At 36.3% G+C, this 23,583-nt stretch overlaps 1 protein-coding gene across 3 annotated transcripts in view; it reads left to right on the top strand.

The window, feature by feature from the left end:
- tln1 (talin 1) overlaps nt 1-23,583 on the top strand; it is a 103,729-nt gene that overhangs the window by 27,606 nt on the left and 52,540 nt on the right. For all 3 annotated transcript variants that reach the window (XM_051911198.1, XM_051911197.1, XM_051911199.1), the window contains exons 2-10: nt 14,046-14,208; nt 16,471-16,568; nt 16,964-17,093; nt 17,937-18,089; nt 18,553-18,695; nt 19,192-19,319; nt 20,583-20,643; nt 21,168-21,272; nt 21,370-21,525. In XM_051911198.1, coding sequence (XP_051767158.1) covers nt 14,079-14,208; nt 16,471-16,568; nt 16,964-17,093; nt 17,937-18,089; nt 18,553-18,695; nt 19,192-19,319; nt 20,583-20,643; nt 21,168-21,272; nt 21,370-21,525 — 1,104 coding nt within the window. In that variant the 5' untranslated portion in view covers nt 14,046-14,078. The remainder of the gene's footprint in view (nt 1-14,045; nt 14,209-16,470; nt 16,569-16,963; nt 17,094-17,936; nt 18,090-18,552; nt 18,696-19,191; nt 19,320-20,582; nt 20,644-21,167; nt 21,273-21,369; nt 21,526-23,583) is intronic.

Raw genomic sequence — 23,583 nt, 5'->3', positions numbered from 1 at the left:
ACACTGTGACCATTTCGGTTGCATTTGCGCCTGAAAATAACTCCGTGCGACTGTGAAAAAAATATTTCACTTGTGTTCCTAAAAAAAAAAATGTTAGTGTAGAGCCCTGGTTATGAAACCCTGCTCCGGAGCAGGGTTAGCAACCGCTTTTGCAGTCAAACTTGTACAGAGTGAAACGATGCAATGTTGTTGTTTAGAAACCAGCAACCAATAGCGTGCCTCATATTCATGTGCTTTGGACAGTCATTGAAACACTGTGCATTGTATAAGCAGCAACTTCAGCGTTTGAGGTGAGAAATATCAAATGGTGACAGAAACAGAAACGCAGAAACAGAAATTGGAGTGAAGAAGAGAACGTTTCAATCTTGCATTTTATCGTCCGAAGTCCATTCAGGATAAACTTGATAGCACTGTCGGCAATATATATAATATGAGGATGTGCAATGTTAGAGCCTATGTGTAAACATATTACGTGCAGCGTTCATCCAATCAGTGATACTAATTTCCGGAAAAAATATGCAAATATGGACGTTAAAGGTGGGGTATGTATTTTTTTCAACAACACTGTTTGGAAGTTAGTCAGGCTGACACCTTTTGATTGTCTGCTCAAGGCTCGAAATTGCGACCATTTTAGTCGCATATGCTCCTTAAATTTAACGTGTGCAACCTTAAAATATATTTGGGAGCATTTGTGCGAGTGCAAATAATTGTTGAGGTGCTACCTGATTTCATTTCTCTACAAAACGTTCGCTAATTACAGCACAGTATGTGCCTGCTGTGAGCTGCTGATACAGTGACCGGTCCACCGTTCTATTACACAACCAATTAAACTTCATCTATATGTTCTTAAGTTTAAAGCAGATTTTAGGTTGGTTAATATTATACAGTTAAGAAACGATACAGGACCAAGAGTAGCTACAGTTTTTCTGAATATCCTCAATAAAGCATCACGATTGAAAATGTAACACTGATTTCATACAACAGGTCAATGAACTGTAAAAAGTAGTTAAAATTAAATCATTTAAATCACGCAATAGTGACTGTTTTTGTTCTGTTTCAGCAGTGAAAATAGTTCCAAACAAAGATCACAGCAGAACCATCGCACATTTCATGACAACACAATCGTGTTTTCTTTCATTACTGAATGATTCAGCATTTTGAACGAATCGGTTGAGTCAAAGAATCAATGATCTATTCATAAACATTATTGAATGAATCATCCGTTCGAACGAATCGTTTGAATGAATGACTCAATTACTCACTCATTAAGACGGTCACTTGCCGCCACCTACTGGCGGTTTAGTTTCATGTTTAAAAGTAATCATTCTTTCCAACATTTCTTATTTGTATTTAAAAAAATAAATAAATAAAACTATCTCATAACATTATTTAATGCAGTTGTAATTTTTCAGTGTAAATTATGTAATTTGACTGGTAACAGCCCTACAGTATCTTATTATTCTAATTGCATTTATTGATCTAAAATTTAAATTTAAGAAATTTAAGAATTTAAAATGAAACATGAAGCATTTAATAAGATTAGTGGAAAAAGCCCTTTATAAAGGTAAAAAAAAATGCCCTCAGGGTAAATGCCACAAATATGCAGATTTAAATGTCAAAGCTGAGTGAACACTGATGAGAATATTGCTTCAGTAAATTATATTTACAACACAAAAATCCTATTTTTTCCAGACAAGCAAATTTCTTTTATTTGGACAAGTGAATGACAAGGCTTTTTAGTTGTGGTGCTCCTAAATTTTTGCTGGTGCTCCTAACTTTTTGAAGTTGGGAGCACCAGTGCTACCAAGTAAAAAAGTTAATTTTGAGCCCTGCTGGGGCTGCAGTGCTGTTGGCGACTAACAACAAACTCTTGTTTGTATTTACTCTTGTGTACTGTACATTCATTTTTTGTGCTTTCTTGTCGTTCGTCGTTCGTCATCTGCACTTTATTTTTCATGAAGCATTATTTTGTTGCGCATCAGCTGTGATAAACAGACATCCACTCTCGCGTTGCGTGTGTAACAGAGGGCAGATAGTGAGAGTTGACCAGGTAAACCACTGCGCACTGACGACCACTAGAGAATGCGGTGTTTGGCGTCATTGTCAGTGCACTTGCCTTGCCTGCCAGCAGTGAATGGGCCGGGGTTCGAGGCCAATTCGGAGCAGGGTGGTTAGGATTGGAGGGTGAGTTTTGGAGGCTGAGCAATGAAGAGAGTGGTGGGTTTGTTTGGGTTTATTTCAAATATCAACAATGTCCAACAGCGTTGTTGAAAAAATACATACCTTAACTTTAACTCAGGGTTTAGGAAAGTACAGTGTGAAACAGCAGCTTATGAATACCCAGGATTATTGTTAACCCCAGGTAAATTATGATGAGTTTGAAACTTGCAGCAAGATAACACAGGATTCCGTTTACCCGGGGTTTAGAATGACCCAGGGTTAACAATTTCAAGTGTGAAAAGCCCTCAAGTGTCTGACTTATGATTATCCGGTCCTCTTCATTGTGTACCTCAGCCAAGAGCTGCCCACTCAGACAGGAAGAGGCTGACATTTAAAGTAACCAACTATAGTTCACCTTTTACAGGACGTTTAGGTCAGATAAATCTGGTGGAATAAATCATTGTGCTCGTCATTACTTTAAAAATTCATTGCATATCTTTCAAAGATTCAGTGTCATGACCTTCAGATCACAAACTTTGTTAATTGGTTCTTGTAAACAGCACTTCCTCTCTTGGCTGTTTTGAGTCTGTATGCATCAGATGTGGTTTGTGACTCCAGATCCCTCAGGAAATGCTTTTTTTTTTCTGCATGACCCAACTGTATAGTAAATTAAATTAAATTATAAAAACAACACCAGGGTGGGAAGTTCACACCTGGCATCAACCCAATGTGGATACTTATTCTGCAGTGGCAGGTAATTCTGCATTATCTAGCAGTCACAGTGGCAAGCGACCTGTAATATGTTTTTGTCAGTGCCTAGTAACATGGACACAGCAGCTTGAAGAACGGACTGAAGAAAAGCTGCTGAGGCATGCATCTGTTTGGATGTTCAGACTCTGCTATTTACACCCTCACAGCGCAAATGCTTTTCATAGTACATGTGCATGCTAGGTATTTTCACACTTGTTTTTTTGGGGCCTCCACGTGATTTGGTATATCTGAATTTTAAAAATAAACTCAGAATTTTGTCTTCCTCTGTTCTTTTTCTTCAAAAAAGAAAAATAAATTCAAATAAATTCAAAAAGTTGAGTTTTTATAAAATCTAGGAATTGTATGTGATCTATGACCATTATAAAGCACATGCTGTTGTAAAGACTGTAAAGATTCATATACAGCAAGTACGATAACTACAGTATAACGATAACTGTAACTGTAAGTTTTAATAATCATTCTCACTCTGAGAATAAGGAAGTCCACCCCACAACAGTAACTATAATAGTACATAGGAACAATATCGCCTGAATGACTTTCAGAACTATTTTTTTTTTCAGCTGATGAATGATAAAAACATTGACAGCCAATCATAATCCATCCTGCTTTAAAGAGCTTGAGCAGGGTTGTAGCCTGCACTTCTAATAAACAGAACTTGGTGTGGATGTTAATGTAGTTATCCTTTTAGTTATATCATTCTTGGTGTGAATGTGCCTAAGATCTGACCCCAACAGCCTCATTGTCATCCATGTAAAATTGAATATGGTGTCTACCCTGACTAAGGTCTATTTGTATGATTTCATATACAGAAGTTATTTTATCCATTCTCCAAACCGCTTGTCCTCTGGAGGGTCGTGGGGACGCTGGAGCCTATCCCAGTGTCTCAGGCTGAAGGCAGGGAATAACCAGTCTATCACAGGGTTGAGTTATTGTAGATCATTTAAAAAGTGACTGATAAATTTGTGAATTTACTCTAATTGTGAAATGCGTGGCAGTCCAGCACAGAAATGAGTTATTTTAGTGTTCTGCCAAGTGTTCGTTGTGGCTGTTATCAGTGGTGAAGAGTGACAGTGCTAATATGTTCCTCGTGCACATCAGTCTATCGCTTTTCCACAGCTGTTTCTGGTTTGAAATGAGCAAATATTTCACTACTGATCTTTGGACAAACATCACTATTTATGAATTAGAACAGTAAAAGACTACATTTTGGGATAAACATGGTCATTTAATATGAACAATCACAACACTATAGTAAGCATATTCTGTATTGTATCTGCATGTACTGTGTAACTGCTTGCCTCACTCCTGCAAAAGTTCTACTAGCATTAATCATCTATTCAAGGAATATATTAACATATATGTTAACTCTTGAAATTATTTGTGCATGACCTATTTAATATTATTCATAATCTGTTTGGTGGCATCACAACAACCATGACGTCTATGTCCCACGCCCAATCTGTTACAGGGGGCTGTACAGTAGGAATAGTTTTGGGCCATTTAACAGGACAGTTCGTTGCCCTATTAGGACATATATTCAATGTGTGTTTCATATTGCCTGTGTGAGCGGTGTGACAGACTCACATTATGCAGCACTATACACAAAGTACAGTGATTTCGGTCTTGATACATTGATAATAGAAAGTTAAAGGAATAAATGTGCATAGTGAGTGCTAAGTGCTCCAGTTTCACTTTAGTTGACCCTTCGCAAAGACCCACCCCCCTTAGTTGCTGTTGCTACGTCCGACAAGCCATGGTGCTCTTAGGGAAGGTACACACCAAACCGACGCCAAAGAACTAGCACTAATAAAAGCCGACTGTGTTGTTGCCTCGCGCTGGGGCAAAAAAGCTGTACATGAACACACTGAGAGGACTACAGCCGACTGTCAGCCAGCATGTGCTGCGTGCGTGTAAGGAGACCGCTATCTCTTTTTCATATATTTGTCTATATTTGTAATTCAGAAAAGGAGACTGGCACTGCAAGCTGCAGATACCGTAAACAAAGCAGCACATGCTTACCGTTTTGAATATCATTCATGCTGATCACTTTCTATATTCCACTCAGCTCACGTTAATATTAAAAATTCGCCCAGGAAAACTCAGGTACATGACGTAAAATTAGTACAGCCTTCTGTCTGTACCGTCTTGACTTGTTTGCTCACTGTTTTGCTATTATTATCATGCTTCAACTCATTCACTAAACTGAACAGCCAATCAGAGTTCTCTCTGTCTCTCACCCGATGGCCCGACCCCGATTCTACATGCTGAATCGGCCCAAAAAAGTTGGCTTGGTGTGTCCCGGGCTTTACACCACACATTCATGCAGTGAAAAATACATTGCGGAGCAAAGAGGACACGGACAATGCACCAACAGACAAAACAAAGCAGGTTACTTTTGGTATGAAACAGTGTCATCTTTCAAATTTAGATTTTTTTTTTTTTTAAGAAATTCGAAAAATAAATACCATTCTGTGGCTCTTTAATGTGTTGTGACAGATCGCTGTAGCACCTCAGTTCAAGCGGCACATGAACCGATCATCTCACCCTACTAGTTATAGCGCGAAGTAAACATGAATGAACATCAGAAGGTATGCTTTAAGGTGAGGCCTACATTTTTCAAGTTCACATCAATCGACGTTTGTTTGTCGGACAAAAATGGCGGATTCTACGTTATGATTAGTCAGATCGCCTATCAATCAAACTCCCAGCGAAGGGTGAATTTAAAGGGAATTTATTCGTGTTTGTGAACTACAAACACGAATAAAAAGTGTTAAAAAACTACAAACATGACTGATGTGCGAGACTGACGGTTAAGCAGAGTGGTTTAGATAAAGGGGTTTAAGTGATTAATAATCAGTATCTATCCTGATAAAAATATTTATTAAATGTCATCCACATTATATTTCATCTGCAACAGCATTGTGAACTTTTACAACAATGCGTGTGGTCATTAACTTTTAAATGCATCATTGTGCAAAAATGAGGAGAGTTCTCCACATGAAAGACCCATGACTGGCAGATCAACGTGCGACTACATTTTTCTCTGAAATGGTAGGAAATTAAATTTAATTGAAAGTGGTGGATTTTAACTTTGACAAGATGATTGACAGGGCAGTTTAAACAGTGACAGGTTGCCCGTAACTAAGCAACAGAACGTCCATTAAAGACGCAATTATGACGAAGTAGTATGTCCCAAAGCTTGCATGCTTTTCTGCTACACACTCAAAAGTATGAACTTTTTCTTCAAAAAAGTCAGCGGCTCTTTTAGCGGCTTGTCTCCTTTACTTGCCATGCTGAACTGCAACACACGAACATGTTGACTGTTGTCAACAGTTGATTGAACAGTTGATACTCTCATGTAAAATGCATGTGTAGCGTATCCATTAATAGAAACATACATTAGAGGAACTCTGTCTGTTTTATACTTCTTTTTTTTTCTTTTCTTTTTTCCAACAAGTCATATTATAGATGTGTTGTCAGATTTGAGATTAACCGCGGTGCAAGTGTGTCGAACTGTGGGTGGAAAACAGTACAGTTCGATATTTATTTATTTATTTATTTATTTATTTATTTATTTACCGTGAACAGTTACACCCCTAGATTATGCTGTAATTGACATGAACTAAACCGACAATTAAATTATTAATCATAATTGTATGTATATGAAATTTAATAGATGAAACTTTATAACCATACCAGCTTTAGACGTGATGTGCATGCTATTAAAAGAGGCAGTGTGGACAGAGTCTGTATATGAAGCAAGAAAACAACTGTGCTGATGTAATTGCTTTGCAGCGCCTGCATGCACCATGCAGGGTTCAAGCTGGCTTATATAAATGGATATTTTCTCCCACTCAATAAGAGGTGTATTTGTTTCCTGTCGCATTTCAGCTTGCCTTGTCACCGACTCAGTTCTGAGTCTAACAGAGCATGTTCTTCTGCACTGGTGTTTCACACATCTCTTGCTGCACTTTCACAAAGTGTTGAAACATAACTGTTACTGTCTGTAACTGTAACTCAGTGGGTGATGGGTATGGGGGACTGTGCATTCTTCAGTTGGGTCAAGGTCACAGACTTAAGTACAGACTCTCTCTGAGTCTCACAGAAGCATAAAATACACACCAAACTATACAAAAAAAAAGAAAAAAATCCAAATGTGAATTAGGTGCATTTCCATCAAGTTGTTTGAGGGGGTGATGGTGGTATTGCTAACCTAGTAACCAACAGTAAATAAAACACCATCAGCGAAAACAGCCAATTCACGTTGGTTTAATGTTCGCTACGTCAGAATTTATTCGTCAAATGTGTTTCCATCTCCCATTATTTGCATTAACTCTTTTTCAAAAACCACCTCAAGTGAGTGTAAAACTTTTTTTTTAAAGATTAAGCAATTTTCTTTCAAAATTTGGCATCCATCCCTCGTTTCTGGGTGATGGAAACATGACTAATGATAGTTTGACAGGTCTTGCAGATTACCTGGCTCTGATACATCATCTTTCCTGTATCCAAAATATTTCCAAATCATGAATATTTTTTTTTTTTTTTTTGCCAAATCCTTACCCTGCCCTGAATTCACCTTCCCTGTTTCTGTGCTTTCTTCCGTGTCGTAACAGTGAACCCGCTCTGTTCTGTTCTCGTGCTAGATTTAGGCGCACTGCATTCATACTACACACTGAGGGGGCTGGCAGAAAAATCGTGCTTTCTGCAGTTTAGAAATCATGCATGCTCACTATGATTTCAATTAATAGCACAGCCCTACTTCATAGCTCACTCAGGAACATTTTGGGCCAGTGCTTTTTGTCCACTTCTTTTTTTCTTCCTCACCCTTTAGTGATGGATGACTGAAATAAACAATATATTACCCCCTCTTTTATTTTTTTTATTTTTTAATTAACCCACATCTACGCTTTCTTAATATAATTAAAGGATAAATGGAATAAATACATTAAACAAAATGTAAATAGAACAGAGCAAAATGTAAATAGAATAGAGTACAGCTCAGGCTGGCCATTACATGCACACAGAGGGTTCTTCATTAATAGAGTTCCCTGTTCAGCTGTTTCATTTCCTTCTGTCCAGAGACACGCATGCTGTTCCTGAAACTGAACTGCAAGGTCACAACAAACTTTTTAAAATCATATAATTAACCGTAATGTAACTCATTTGAAGATGATTTTATTAGGAAAGTTGTCAGGCTTACTGTAAAACTTGATAAGTTACGGTAACTCAAACCGTTTGAGGAAACCGATTGCCTTAAGACATTTAAGTTTTAAAACCAATAAGTATGAGTACTGTAAACTCATACATTAAGTTAAATTCATTTATATATTTACTGTTGGTTTAGTCAATCATTAGAGTAAACTCAATTTAAAGATTTTAAGTTTGTTCCACCCATTCAGTTTGAATTCAGGTAACAAATCTAGCTAAGTCTTAACAACTATATAACTACTTAAAGGTGCAAAGTGTAAAATTTACGAGGATCTATTGACAGAAATGCAATATATAATATGTTTATATATAAATAAACATACATAATTATGTTTTGAGTGGTGTATAAAGACCTTGCATAATGAACCGTTATGTATTTATGACCTTAGAATGAGCCATTTCTGTCTACATACACCGCAGGTCCCCCTCCATGTCAGGTTGTCATTTTGCGCCGGCATGTTTCTACAATAGCCCTGAACGGACAAACTGCTCAACAGAGCACGTTTCGTCTCTATTTTCCTTGGTGTTTTTAGAGGCAGCTTGTATCGTCACTATGTTAAATACGCACGTAGTAGTAGTAGTAGTAGTAGTAGTAGTAGTAGTAGTCGTCTGGTTTATTAGAAGCAGAGAAGTAAGAAGAAACCTCATTGCTTGCCTGGCTATCTGCTGTCTCAGACAACGACATCTTTGTCTTTGTGTCAGCCACCGTGGCTTCTCTAAAAGTGCTTCGAAAGGGAGGGGTGAGCACGGTGCTGAGCCGTTGGTTGCAATTCGCAACCTCACTGCTAGATGCCGCTAAAATTTACACACTGATTGCCTTAAATGGTTTAAGTTCATCAAACTCAAAGTAATAAAGTTAGGCAAAAACTAAGGCTACATCCACACTAAGCCAGAGCTTTCCCTATCCGATCTTTTTTTTTTCCTCGTCTCAAGAAATATCTGCGTACACACGGAACCACTGAAACCGACTCAAAATGGTGTAGTATACATGGCAGATCAGTATGTGGTGCTGTAATTCTTCCACAGGGATACACTTAAAATGGAGAATAAGACTTGGAGCATGCGCAGAAACCTTGCACGCTGTATACAAACTTTAGTAAAGCTTAGAAATAAAGCATTATTTTAGTAAAGCTAATAGGCTCAGTAGCTTCTGCAGCACAAACACAAGCTGTAGTCCGCTATTATTGTTGTTGTTGTTGCTGTTTTGTGCTGTTAGTGTTGTCTGACTAGGGTCGACACGTTGGGTGATGACATCATTGTTTCACAAAATATACGGATTGGCTGTACACACGAAAACGCACGGGCGTCGTTTTCAGATTTATCCACTCTGGGACCCGGTTTTAAAAAATAGCGGTTTCACCTTCTGAAAACGCCGGATCCTTTCTGGACGAAACACCTATACGGTACAAAATATTGGCGTATACAGCTCAACTCGTCTCCATGTGGACGGGCCCTAACATTGTTACAAAGCAATAATGACATGAAAAAAAGGAGCACTGCAAAATTCATTAAGTTCAGAATACTCAAAACGTTTGAGGAAACTTATTACCTCAAAATGTTTAAGTAAACAGTTTTTTTTTTGTTAGTAGACCTTGAAGTTTTTGTGACAAGTGGGGCGGGGCCAAGAGCCGTGGAAGCGGAGCAAGGCCAGTGTGGTGCACAGGTGTCTGTCATTAACAATCAAGTCACCGGCATCCCTTCGCTACTACAGTTCTCAGCCTCGTCCAACTCTTCATAATGTCAATTACATGCAGTTCATTTACATAAACATGACATTCAGATCTTGGTTAAATGTTAGATAGCAAATAACAAATGCTATTATAACTATTAAAGAGGCTGTCATTATAGACTTGCATGTAAATAATCAAACAACATACAGTAGCTATATGTAGTCTTAAAAGTTTTGCCACCCATCCTCAACCTAACCAAAGGCTTTATTCTTCACCACAATGGTAACCTTACAAAACTAACATAACAAAACCCCCTGTAAATCCCAACATAACACAACATTAAACACTAACCTATGTCTCCCTATGTTAATCTTGTGCAAAAAACACAGAAAATAAGTCTGATGCAAAACATGCTGGGAATTAGAAATCTGCTGCAACTCAATCATATTAAATTCAGCTTACTACAATCAAATTTTGAGTTCACGCAACTTTTTTTCTATTAAGTACAATGAACTTTCATTATTATTTGAGTGAAATGAACTCATTTCATTTAATTAATTTCACTGTTCTATAAAAGCATAACCTACGCTATACAAATGTAATTTCTCAGAAAACATTTGTGTGCATATATATATATATATATATATATATATATATATATATATATAAAATGTGTATATATATATATATATATATAATGTGTATATATATATATATATATATATAATATATCATTCTAATTTAAATTAAATTTATTACATGATATTTAGTTGAATTATATTTGATCATATTTATATCATGTTTGCTGAAAAATTGCCATTAATTAAAGATAACTGGAAGACATTATATTACTGTGGGATATGAAAGAACTAAATTTATAGTACAAAAAGTGACATTAGAAATTTTGATTTGTTTCCATATCATTGATCATGTCTATCAATGGCCTACAGCAGTCGAGGGAAGCATTCAGTTGAGTTTGTCAATTAACCAAAGCAGACTTGGGGACCATCGACAGAACACGTTTTTACATTACTTCTGTGCTTTTTTTTTTTTAATTGTTGGTCAATGTACATATGCAGCAACTTCCCATTTCTTTGCCTGTGCTGCCGATTACCAGAAAAGATTGGTTTTATCAGTGTCATTTTATCATTACCGACATAAGGTAGTGCTTGTGTAACATCCACCACCACTGTCAATAAATTCTGACAAGGAGTGAGTTTTGGACAGGAATATATGGTTGTTCAATGAATATCTGATAAGGGAGTGTTTGAGAAACTTTTTGGAAAACTGTTCATTTTTGCAATTTGTTTTGGTGACTGTAGTGCCATGAAAAATATGCATGTCACCAACTAGTTGAGTAGTTATTTAGTAAACCTAGACATCCCTAGTGGCTTTATGTTGGGGGTATGTTGTTATATCAGAATTATGCTGTTTCCTTCCTTTACAAGACCTTGTTTTGGTAGGAGCGTTACACTGGACTATGAAGGGAATGTGTGGAAAATATGTGGAAAAGTGTCCCTCCTCAACTCCTCCCCAGCACACAGAGACACAGCTAGGATGGGGCTGCTGGAAGGCTTCCAGTCTCCTCCCTAGAGAGAAGAGTGTGTTCTGATCTCCCAGTGAAAACACACACACACTTCAGCCTCCTCAGGAATGTGTGTTCACTCTCTGTGTGCCTGCATAGCTTCTAAACACAGCTGACCTCACCATTGCCTCGTCACACTGTCGTTCAGACTTGATTTGTGACACTGGTGACAGTGTTCTTAGGTCAACCTTACAGGAAATGACTAAATACCGTCTGATAAAGATTTAAAGGGCGTATATATCATGGAATACGGGACCTTAAAAAAAAAAAATCCAACAGTTCACGTGTATTATGTGAAGTATTGTAACTTTCACAATGAGTCTCACCAGGAATTTGTTGAACTTTTTTTCTTAATATGGCTTTTTATTATGACCGAACACCAAAACCAAAAGGTTAACCAATTTTAGCCAAAAATAATGTTTATTTCTTAGTCAATTAATTAATCCAATTTATTTAGTAATTAACACTTAAATAAAAGTTTATATAAATATTTTAATTGCATATAAGCCAGTTTTATATAAACTTTTTATTTGACATAAAATGTTTATATTTCAACAACAAAGTGGAGTATAACCATTTAAATGGTGGCTGGAATTGAGACTTGATTTCATGACAGATTTATAACATGCATTAAATAATGAAAACAACAGGTTAAGTAAAAAATATATCACTCCGTCAGAGAAGCACTAATCGCCACCATTTCGACAAATGATTTTGGCTCTCCAAAAATGTCAGCCGAAACTAAAAAATTATTTTGATTTGCAAAAATGTTGGTTCATCACTACAATTTAATGTTGGTGACAATAGGAGTATATTTTACTACATGAAACCCCGGCCTCAGCTATGAAGACTTAACAACCCCGAAATGTCTTCTGCCTGAAACAAAGCGCTTTTCAAGTTTCATTTACCCTTATGAAATGAAAACTGAATATTTAGCCCACTTCGTAGAAAATATCAAGATACATATTCTATATCTCCATTCAGCCTAAAAATACTGAGATAGGACTTTTGGTCCATATAGCTCTGCTCTAAAACTTGCACTATCACTCTTCTTTGTTGCTTGGAGACATGCAGTGGTTAGTTCTGCTGGGACTTTTTGAACTATTTTCATTAGCAAAAATAAGTAACTGTCAACATTGTGTCTAAAATGTAAGTTATTCAGTATTAAGTTCTTGTTTATTAAACTGTTGTATAAAACAGTGCATTCATTTTCCCTATATCTTCCTAGAACTCGGTGCATGTTATGCTTGATCACATGACTTCCATCACAAAAATAAATAAGCAACACGCATGCATAACCTGAAACATCAGGAATAAAATTAATTTACACAACACTTGCTGTTGGCATAATGCAACATGAAACATTTCATTGTATGGGAAACAAACTAAATTTGCTGATTTTTGCCAAAGATATTTAACATGCAGCCTTGTACTAAACGGTGACCAAATTTTGGAAAAGATCCTGAATCTAAACTGCAAAAATGACTCTTTCATAAATCATGGTCTTGAAACACTAAATTTTAGGTCCACTGTTGTAAATGTGCTACACAGGTATAATTTTATTTATTTTAGTTTTAGTTTCTAACCAATGATCGCTTCCTGTTTTTATACATTTGGTGTAATGTGGATGCCAGGGACTACTATGATGCTCTGACAGTAGTTTCTGGTTGTTCTACATAAACACTTTTATATCTTCATTCCTTCAATGACTGCTCATCATCTCAACAAAGTTCATATTTTCCAAAGATTGTGATATATTATAGCTCATATCCCACATTGCTGTTGTTTCCTCTTTGTCAGCATTCCTCTACTTCTGAGGTGTTTTCCCATAGCTTTTTTCTTTCTATGTACACGAAAGGATATGGAATAGACAAACACAATGAAAACTTCTGAGTTAACAGTTTGACTTTTCATACTGGAATATTTTTGTTTTTTTTACTGGACTTTGACTTCATGTAGAAGATGTATGCTTGTTTTCTCACACTGATTTTCTTTCTGATTTAGATTCTCTGTTGTGGTATTTATTGCATGATTGCATCTTGTTTTGGTCCTGATGTGCAGACTTGTTTTCTTTTCTTGCCAAGCAAGCAGAACTATTAATGGTATTAGTGGATTTACATGAAAGAGTAAGTGTTCATGTGATAGTGTCTTTACCTTACTTGACTCTTAATTAAAATAGATGTTGAGTAAAAGTGAAAAAGGACTTACTTTGTTCCTTGTTTCTGATAAAATCTCACAGTGAAATCCCCTTTGTAAGAAGGAAGTTCAGACTGTCTGTATCTTTTTCTCACATATAACAAGTCATTTTTGCATTAACAACAGAAAAATGGAAAGAACGCACAATATATTTTACATAGCAATGTATAAAATTTCTAAAAATCATAAATATTGAATTAATCTACCAAACAGGATGAACTCTTTATTGTTTTTTAATAGTTGTTAAATAATTGTGTTACTTTGACACATCCAGCAATCTTTTTCTTAATTCAGTTGCATAATAACTAGAGTTGCCATGCCGCTGTACTGTTTATAAACCAAACTTCAGTGATACTTTTAGAAGTGAGCATTGGGTAATCTAAAGCATCACTAACATCACCATGTTAGCCTGGAAAGAGTGTTGACCGTTTGTTTGGTGTACATTTGTCTTGCAGGAGTAGCAGTGGGACAGTCCCGTAGTGTCAGTCATGGTGGCGCTGTCGCTGAAGATCGGGGTGGGGAATGTGGTGAAGACCATGCAGTTTGAGCCCTCCACCATGGTGTACGACGCCTGTCGCATCATCAGGGAGAGAGTCCCAGAGGCACAGCTTGGCCAGCGTGAGTCTACTCATAACCCTGTTTCTGTTGACAGAGACGGAGGTGTAAAACCCTGTACCCACCTGTGTTTAAACATGCACTTTAAATTGTAAATTAACTTGTAAATTCATTTAGCAGGAGTTGGTCTTATGCTTCAACAGAAACACGTTTTGAGGCAAGAAAGTTACTGATGTCGAAAAGCTGAACAATTCAGACAAAAAATTCAAAAGCCTTGGAAGTTTTCTTGTGAATGCCAATGTTATTAAGCATTTGATGGCTGTAATGTTTATGGCTCATGTCAAATTGATCAGCTGCAAAATTCAGTAAGACAAAGCGGTGGATCTAAAGCACAGTTTGAATTTGTAAAAAAAAAAAAAAAAAAAAATAGAAAGGAAAGGAAAAAAACATGTCCTTATCCCAAGTCCTAGCCAGACACGATGCAATAAGATTCCAGCAACAAGCAATACAGCTACATGATATCTGTATATCTGTACTTCTACGTGATATCCATTCCTCAAATCAGATCAGTAAACATCAATTTGCCAATCACTGGTAATTTTCCTCTCTCCCACATTTAAGACGTTCAACATGTTTTTTCATAAACACTTCTTAATGCATAGTCTACAGCTGTCATTGGCAGCAACACTAGGAAAATGATCCATTTCGGCTAAAATCCTAACATAATATCTCTGATTTTGGTTTCCCTTTTTAGTATTTGCTCCACCCAACATTCACTTCCCTCCAAAGAGTGAAGAGAGGGGAAAAAAAAGTACCAGAGAAGCCAAAACGTACCACAGAAATCAAGCGTAAATCTAGTTTGTGCTGTGGTGCTATAATGGGCCTGTATCAGGGTGCGGCTGGGTCCCAGCTGTTATGTAATAGGCCTCAGAATCGCTCCACATACTTGTCTTAACCTGTGAGTCATTTGTCTCTTTGACAGACTGCTCTCGTCCAAACTCAACCGCTTATGTGGGATGTAAAGCAGTCTTAAATAGCTCGTCTGTCAGTTGCCGCATTATGTTTGGAAGACACTATCTAATCCCTGAGAGAAAAAGCTCAAAATCTTTCTTGCCATCACCATTTCAAAATTATAGTCAGTGTTTACATAAACTGAGCAGTAATTTGGGCCCAAAATTGACAATCACTTGAGGAAAAAAAAAAATCTAAATGTTATTGAAATCTAAACTGTGTCTCTAGTGCTTGAAACTTATAACACAGTCAATAGCCAGTTTAAATTTAAAATATGTAATTTATGCATGGCTCTTTTTTCCTCTCTACGAGCCTAGTCAGGCCAATGACAATTCTCAATTCCAGTTTCAATACCACAGCGAAAACAACTACTTCAAATATTATTAAAGACAAGTGAACAGTAATAAAATATGAACATTGAGTCCTGTTATGTGTTTTATTTGGTCCAAAATTTTACAGACATTAACTTAAACCACCAAAGAGTTGTAGCATTTAATGATATGTTTATAATAAATCCATGTAAATTTCATTGTTGAAAATGCCTTTTGTTTGGCCTGCCATTTGATGACTACAGTAGTGTGAACACTGGGCAGAGATAAGCTGCAATTTTGCAATTTTTCAAGAGTACATATTACATACCTCTTATGTGTTTGTACGTCTCAAAATGCTTCTTAGATGTGCGTCAATTGACACATATTTCCCGTGTTGTTTTTTTTTTAGACTTAAAGCAAACCGTTTTGTCACTATTTACTCAACCTCATGTCATTCCAATGCCGTAATATCTTTCTTCAGTGTAAGACAAAAGGAGAATTTCCAGGTTGTTCTTGTTCATGACAGAAGTGGACAATGATTTACAGAATACTGTCAACTTACATAAAGGACAAAAAAAAACAAAAAAACAAGAGGAGCCGTTCACACAGAACGTGTTTTTGCATTCCACTGCTCTGTTTTTCCATTGTTTTTCTGTGTAAACATAAACTAGACCGACATCTTTGCCCGTTGCGCTCACGTCTCAGTTTTTTGCACATGCCACAACGTTCTAAAAAAGCGGCACTTTATTTAAAAGAAGTTCAACTTTTAAACAGCACATCTCTAGACGTTGCGTTTTTTTTTGTTGTTGTTGTTGTTGTTTTATTCCACTGCTTTGCATTTTACATTTTTAAGATGCAAAAATGTTATGTCAGAAAGATGAACAGCATTAGGAATGATGCGTTTGTAAAATTCACAAAATGGTTAGTTAGTGCACCCTCTGATATTGACGTTCATATCAGGTTGTAAAACTAACTGGCCACTATCTCTACTGTCTATTTGCAGCCAGTGACTATGGCCTGTTCCTGTCAGATGACGACCCAAAAAAGGGCATCTGGCTGGAAGCAGGCAAAGCTCTGGACTACTACATGCTGAGAAATGGGGTGAGTGTAGAGTATTTCATCAACTTGAAATTGTGAGTGGAATCTCTTTAAAATCTCTTTAAAGGTGTGGCATTCATAGGCAATGATTGTGTAATTGCATCAGGACTGACTTAATGAGACTGACATATTTTATAATATGTTTGAAATATTTCAAAAATCAGTCAAATTTATGCATCTGTAACTGGTGGAGCATGGCTCTAACAATGGCAAATGTTTTGCCAGTACATGCTGATTGCTAAAATGTAATTGTTATTAATTTGGAGCATCTGTCAAATGAAAAAAAAAAAATTAGTCATTAGTCATTAAAAACTGTCCTTTATGTAAGAGATGCATAACAGTTGTGTACATAATATGCTGGATTTTATATAAAGGATATTTCATGATTACATGTGTAGGACACTCTGGAGTACAAAAAGAAACAGAGACCCCTGAAGATCCGCATGTTGGATGGAACTGTTAAAACAGTTATGGTGGATGACTCAAAAATCGTCAGTGACATGTTAATGACCATCTGTGCCAGAATAGGTAAGTTAATGTCCTTATGACTAACCAGTCCTGAAAGTGAACTCTATTCTGATTGCTTTTTAGTCTTTTTTAGGCCAGAGCTTTCCTGGTTTACTGTAGGTTACTGTAGGTAACACTTCATTTCGATGGTCCACTTTCTACTAACAATAAGTAACTTTGCAACTCTATGTCAACTTACTCTCATTGGTGTATTACAAGACTGTCTGCTTAATATCTGCGAACTCTTTATTTTGATGCTCCCCAACAGACATTCTACTGACTATATGTAACTTTGCAACTACATGTTAACTTATTCTACTCACCTGAACCCTAAACCTAACCTAACGGTCTACTACAGTCTACTAATACTCTAATGAGAGTTAGTTGACATGTAGTTGCAGAGTCTAAAGTGGACCATCGAAATAAAGTGTAACACTTTATTTCGATGGCCCACTTTAGAAATTTTACTAACTATAACATTTTACTAACTACCACTGGGGTACCACAGGGTTCAGTGATCGGACCGCTATTTTTCTCTATCTACACTGTATCACATAGAATGGTCATCCAAGTCATATGGGCCCTGTCAATGGTCAATGCTAAGTACAGGTAGAAATTGGGTCTAAAACATTTTGTGAACAGAAGAGCTTTTCAAAAGTGTTTGTGACCACATTGCATTTGTAGTGGAAACACTGTCTGTCTTAAATACTCAACAAAAGTTTTCTAAGACTATATACTGTAAATGTCACACAGGACAATGATTATTGGAGGTAAAAATGATCATTAGAGGTTCAGTTGTACTAATATGACCATTGAGAAACAGTTTGAATGCTTTGAGATGGTAAAACACTTTTGGTTTCTCAGGCATCACAAACTATGATGAGTACTCACTGGTGCGTGACGTGGGAGAGGAAAAGAAGGAAGAGACCACGGGAACACTGAAAAAAGACAAGACCCTCCTGAGGGATGACAAAAAAATGGAGAAACTAAAACAGAAACTTCACACAGATGATGAGTGTATGTCTCATTCTTCTTACTATCAATAAAACAAATATTGGTTTATATTGTTTGCTATTTTAGAAGGTCTTCAGTACAATACATATTACATACATGACAATATACAATGCATATATAACACATTCTCAACTTTCTGACTCTACCCTACTTGTCAAATGTTTGTACACACCTGTTCATTCTTCATTACTATTTTCCACATTGTAGTATAATAGAAAAGCTATCAAAACTATGACATAACACAAACAGAATTATGGGAGTTTTGTAGTGACCAAATGTATATTCTCACATAATCTGGACGTTTGTTGCTTGCTTCAATTTGCGCTCCAAGTAATCCATTAAAAAAAACATAATTCAAATTTTTGTTTTGTAAAGAAATTCAAGTGTGTCCAAACCGAAATTGAATGATAATTGAATCTTGTTGAATTTACTGATGTCAGAGAGGTGTATTTTAACACATATTCAGTGAATTGGTTGGATCATGGGCGGACACTGCGAGAGCAGGGTGTCGAGGAGTCTGAGATGCTGCTTCTCAGGAGAAAGTTCTTCTACTCGGACCAGAATGTGGATTCCAGGGACCCTGTACAGCTGAACCTGCTCTATGTGCAGGTAAGGACCTTAGAACATCACCTTTAGATCATATTCATGTCCTTGTGTCATCTGTAAAAAATAATATCTCCAACATGTTGGGGAGTTTATCAAGTCCCACATTTGTTGTTTTTCACTTTGTCAGTAATTTCTGAGTAAGGAAAGCTTGTTTCTCACTGGATCAAAGTCTGTTTCATGCAGATGTTCTCCATGTTTTTATTCCTAGTGGTAGGGGATTCTGTCAGTTTCTGTTTCTGTGGCATTATATGAGTAAAGCCTACATTTACATTGAAATGTCATTAGTCTAAAATCCTACTAAATGTATGTTAAACATTAAATATGGTCTTATTGGCATTGTGCTGCAGCGTGCATAATTTTTGCTTTCAGTGTGGATGGACAAATCACTTCTTGATAGAAATGTATTACATACTGCCTGGTTATCAGGTTGTTGCTCATTTTGTTCAAATTTAGTTGCACTTATGTACAGTGTAATTTTTTTTTTTTTTTTGTATTCCAGGCCCGTGATGACATCCTGAATGGTTCCCACCCTGTCTCCTTTGACAAGGCCTGTGAGTTTGCCGGATACCAGTGCCAGATCCAGTTTGGAGACCACAATGAGTCTAAACACAAACCTGGATTCCTTGAGTGAGCTCTTCACATTTTTATTTACCCTTACAAGGGCCCACAGCAACAACCTGAACCAGGGCCCCAGATAGCATAGCTATGGCCCTGCATTCACGGTTACATTTACAGTTATGTTTGAGTGAGCAAAATTAAAAGCAGTGTACTGATGTTGAGCTCATTCAGTGCAAGGAGTCAATTTTCAACATACTTTGAAATATTTGCATAAATTCTTTCTACATTATTCTTACTCTAAAAACATGGTTATTACATTACCAAAATCTTTCAGTGTTACTTTTTCCTCATCATATTTTTCTAAACAATATATTTTAATGAAAATAGTTTTGTCATGGTGCCTTTGTTTTTCATCTCGTCTTTGTTAACATTTTAATCAGTGACATCATTGACGAGATAAACACTCGTCTCTATTTGATGATGATTAAATTACATATAAACTCAAAACATTTGACTTTTGTTAAACATCTTCCAGTTGTGGCACTACTAATGACTTGTAAAATCATGTTCTTTTTTTATCCATCATATTTGTTTTCATATTTTATAAATTTATTCGGTTTCATTTTTGGATGTAGGTTTTATATTATCTTATATCTAATATTAACATTATAGCCAATTTTAATTTAGCCAATATTAACATTTTCTATGTATAAAAGTAAAAGTTCTTAACCAAGGACTATTTTCTTTAAGTAACCCAGCAAACACATATATGTTATTCATATTAACTAATTCATAATAAATTAATTTAGCCCTACTAACATGCGTAAGGGGTGAACTATGTTTGATTTTTGGGTAATTATAAAACGTGATGGAGACGTTCAAAATGCTTTTTGCATAATTCATTATTATTTTACAGAATAATGTTTATTTCTTGGCTTAATAAATTACATGTTAGTCAGAGACTGACATGTTTGGCTTGTCAAAAATGTTGCATTCATCTGTCACATATTTGTTGGCTTTTTCAAAATCAAGTTGTTGTTGTTTTTTTTTTTTTTTTTTTTTTTTTTTTTTTTAACCAGGAAAGGAGTGGTTTTGATTCACAAAGTTGTCTCTTAAAACAAAACTATTTTATTTAAACCCATGAAAATGCAGATCCTGTTATAAATAATAGTGACTTCTTAAAACTGTTGTTCCATTATTACCCTTTAGCAGATTGACTAATTTTACTAATTTAATAAAAACTAATGTATATGTAATCACATCACTAAAAACAAATTACTGCTATTCTTCAAAACCAATAGTTAATTCTTGCTCCCTGTCTGTCTTATGCAGTTTGAAAGAATTCTTGCCGAAAGAGTACGTCAAGAACAAAGGCGAGAAAAGGATTTTCCAGGTGAGGTTATGCATTTGCAGGTTATGTATGATGCATCATGGGCCCTGTTTTTCATCCCTATGTTAGGTGCAGGACTATGTGCTATACGTAAAGTGTATTCTCTATTCTCTGTCAGACAACAGCAATATAAATGAAGAAATCCTGTTCATAAGCAGGCTGTAATAGTGAAAACAGTGAAAAAATGTCTTCATTTTTATTGCTGTTACTTGACAGAGAATAGAATGTATAATAGGACTCAATCGATCCATCCTTCGCCTGCACAGTTTTGGCAATCCAATTATTCCTAGATGCTTGCATGAGAATCCAATCCTCCTTCCACCTGCCGAGCATGTGTGACATATGACATAGCACTGGGCTTTAAACATAATGCTCAAAAAATAGGGCCCTGTGCAAAAAATAAATTTTCCCTGTTTGTGTTGTTATATTGACCTGTGTCTGTAAATGTCTATATAATGATGACAATACATCATTGTTGAGCGAAGTGAAAGTGAATTAAAATTTAATGATAAACCCTTCTCTTTAAGGCACACAAAAACTACCAAAACATGACCGAGATTGAAGCCAAAGTCAGCTACGTCAAACTAGCCAGATCTCTGAAAACCTACGGAGTGTCCTTCTTCTTAGTCAAGGTAATAAACTCACTCGATATTTGTGCGCTTATATAAATAAATGGCACAATGTTATCCTGTCTTATTGTGCTAATGCCAAAGTTTGTTCTCTTTATAGGAAAAAATGAAAGGAAAGAATAAGCTTGTGCCACGTTTGTTGGGCATCACTAAAGAATGTGTGATGAGAGTGGATGAGAAGACCAAAGAGGTGATACAGGAATGGAGTCTGACCAACATCAAACGCTGGGCAGCTTCTCCCAAGAGCTTCACCCTGGTACCAACACACTCCTAATACATACACATGCTGTGCTTTCTGTTGTGTTCTGATAGTAACTCACATTTGAACTGAACTGACACCATGGATATGATGTGTACTAGAGGTGGAACAGTTCTCATGGTTTATATCATGGTTCTGTGGTATTCTGTAGTTTGATTTGGTTAGCGTCTTTAGGGTTTGGTTTAGATTGTAATAATTAAAAAGTTAGTTTTTAATTCTGTCCTCATTTAGTCATTTACTCCCTCATGACTTGGAACACAAATGAAGATATTTTTGATAATATTTCATCATGTATGTTCATCCTGTGAAAGTACTCCATGCAGCCAAAACCTTAGGTGAATGGAAGTCATTCAGGTTTAGAACGACATGAGGGAGTAAATGAGTAAATGATGAAAGAGTTGCCTTGGAGAGAAGAGATCTCAGTGTTGTTTTTGCAGAATAAACCATTATTTTGTTTATGTGATGTTTTTTTCCTCGTTAAGCAAGCATATATCTCTTAAAATCTCAGTGTACTTCAATTGGTTTGGCCAACTAAAAATCTCTGATTTAGAGAGATAAAAAATTGTTGTAAGATAATCTGTTCTTTTCAGAAGAAATAAAAAACAAAAAAAAGCTGCTTTTAAAAAACAGCCAGTGCTCATACAGAAAGTGTAACCCATATCACATACACAAACTTCATAAATCACAAGAGTTTCTTATGTAATTGTGCCCTTGATGTCAAAGCTAAAAATATTTCATGACATGTGAATCAAACGTCCTGTAGACATTGATTTGAATCATAAGGTAGAAATTAAATAATAAAGTAATTATAATAGTATAAATTCACTGGAAAAGGAACATCACAAAACTATTACAGGTCAGCACACTCTGCACAAAGGCTTGAAAAATAGGGTGAACTAGAATGATGCCATAACTAAAAAAAACAGGAACTATACAGCTTAGTATGCATTTGTCCTTTGTTTTTATTATATAAAAGAATTCAAATCTGAATATACTCAGGGGCTTTCACACCGAATAGTTCTAGGAACTCGGTTATAGGATCTAGCCACTAGGAGTTCCCCGAGAACTAATTTCTCCTCCGGGCCATAGGAACTCTGAAGCAGCCGACAGTGGCGTCTTTAAGCATCTTTACAAATGCTAAATCAGAGCTGTGTTTGTTGTGTATTGTGAGTTTCATGATAACGGAGATGGAATGTAAACGCATAATTTATGTGACTAAAAGAACAAAAAGCGGAGCTAAGAGACGAAATCTCCTATGACTACTTTCAATATTACATATCATGGAGGTGGAGAAAATAACACAACCCTGCAGACAACAGGTAAATGCCGTTATCGCTGTTTTCCATGTTCGTGAATTAAATATGTTTACACGGCTTTTTAAAAATGCCGGGTGCCGGTGTTTGACATGCGTTTGACCAATCGATGTACACTTACATCACTGATAGTTCCTATAGTACTGGTTTAGATCCTACTCTGAAATAGGAGCTAATTTAGTTCACCCAAAAGGAGTTCCTAGAACTAAAGTCGTTCCTAGTTCCTGCGGTGCGAACACGGCAAAATCCGGGTACTTCAGCCAATAGTTCTAGCAACTATGAAAAGGTTCCTCTGGTGCGAAAGCCCCTCTTGATGTAATAAGTGGCATCAGGAATGCTTGATGTGACAAACCCTTGTAAAATTCATATTTCAATAATTTAACAACACATGTTCACAATTAAAATTTTTGTGATTTAATTCATTGTTAGCTTTTCAACATTTAACCCCCCTGCTGTCCCTCACAAACCCCAGTTTGGAAAACGAATGATGTTCAATGATATCTTCAGATGCATGCAGGAATAATAAAGCCTGGTTTACTGCCACAGACCTTTAATTAATTAGTTCCTGTTTCATGTAATAGACAAAGCTGAAGAAGTAATCAGAGCTGAACGCTGACTTCATGAATCAGGAAGAGAGATGACATTTTGGCCGGTTGTAATTGCATCCTGGAGTGCAGCAGTAATTCAGTATTCAGGTTGCAGACTTATTGATCATGTTAAGGCTAAATCGATTAAATAATTA

Source organism: Ctenopharyngodon idella, chromosome 10 (genome assembly GCF_019924925.1).
Source record: "Ctenopharyngodon idella isolate HZGC_01 chromosome 10, HZGC01, whole genome shotgun sequence".
In the NCBI taxonomy this organism is placed as follows: Eukaryota; Metazoa; Chordata; class Actinopteri; order Cypriniformes; family Xenocyprididae; genus Ctenopharyngodon; species Ctenopharyngodon idella.
This window is presented reverse-complemented; position numbering and strand designations above follow the sequence as displayed.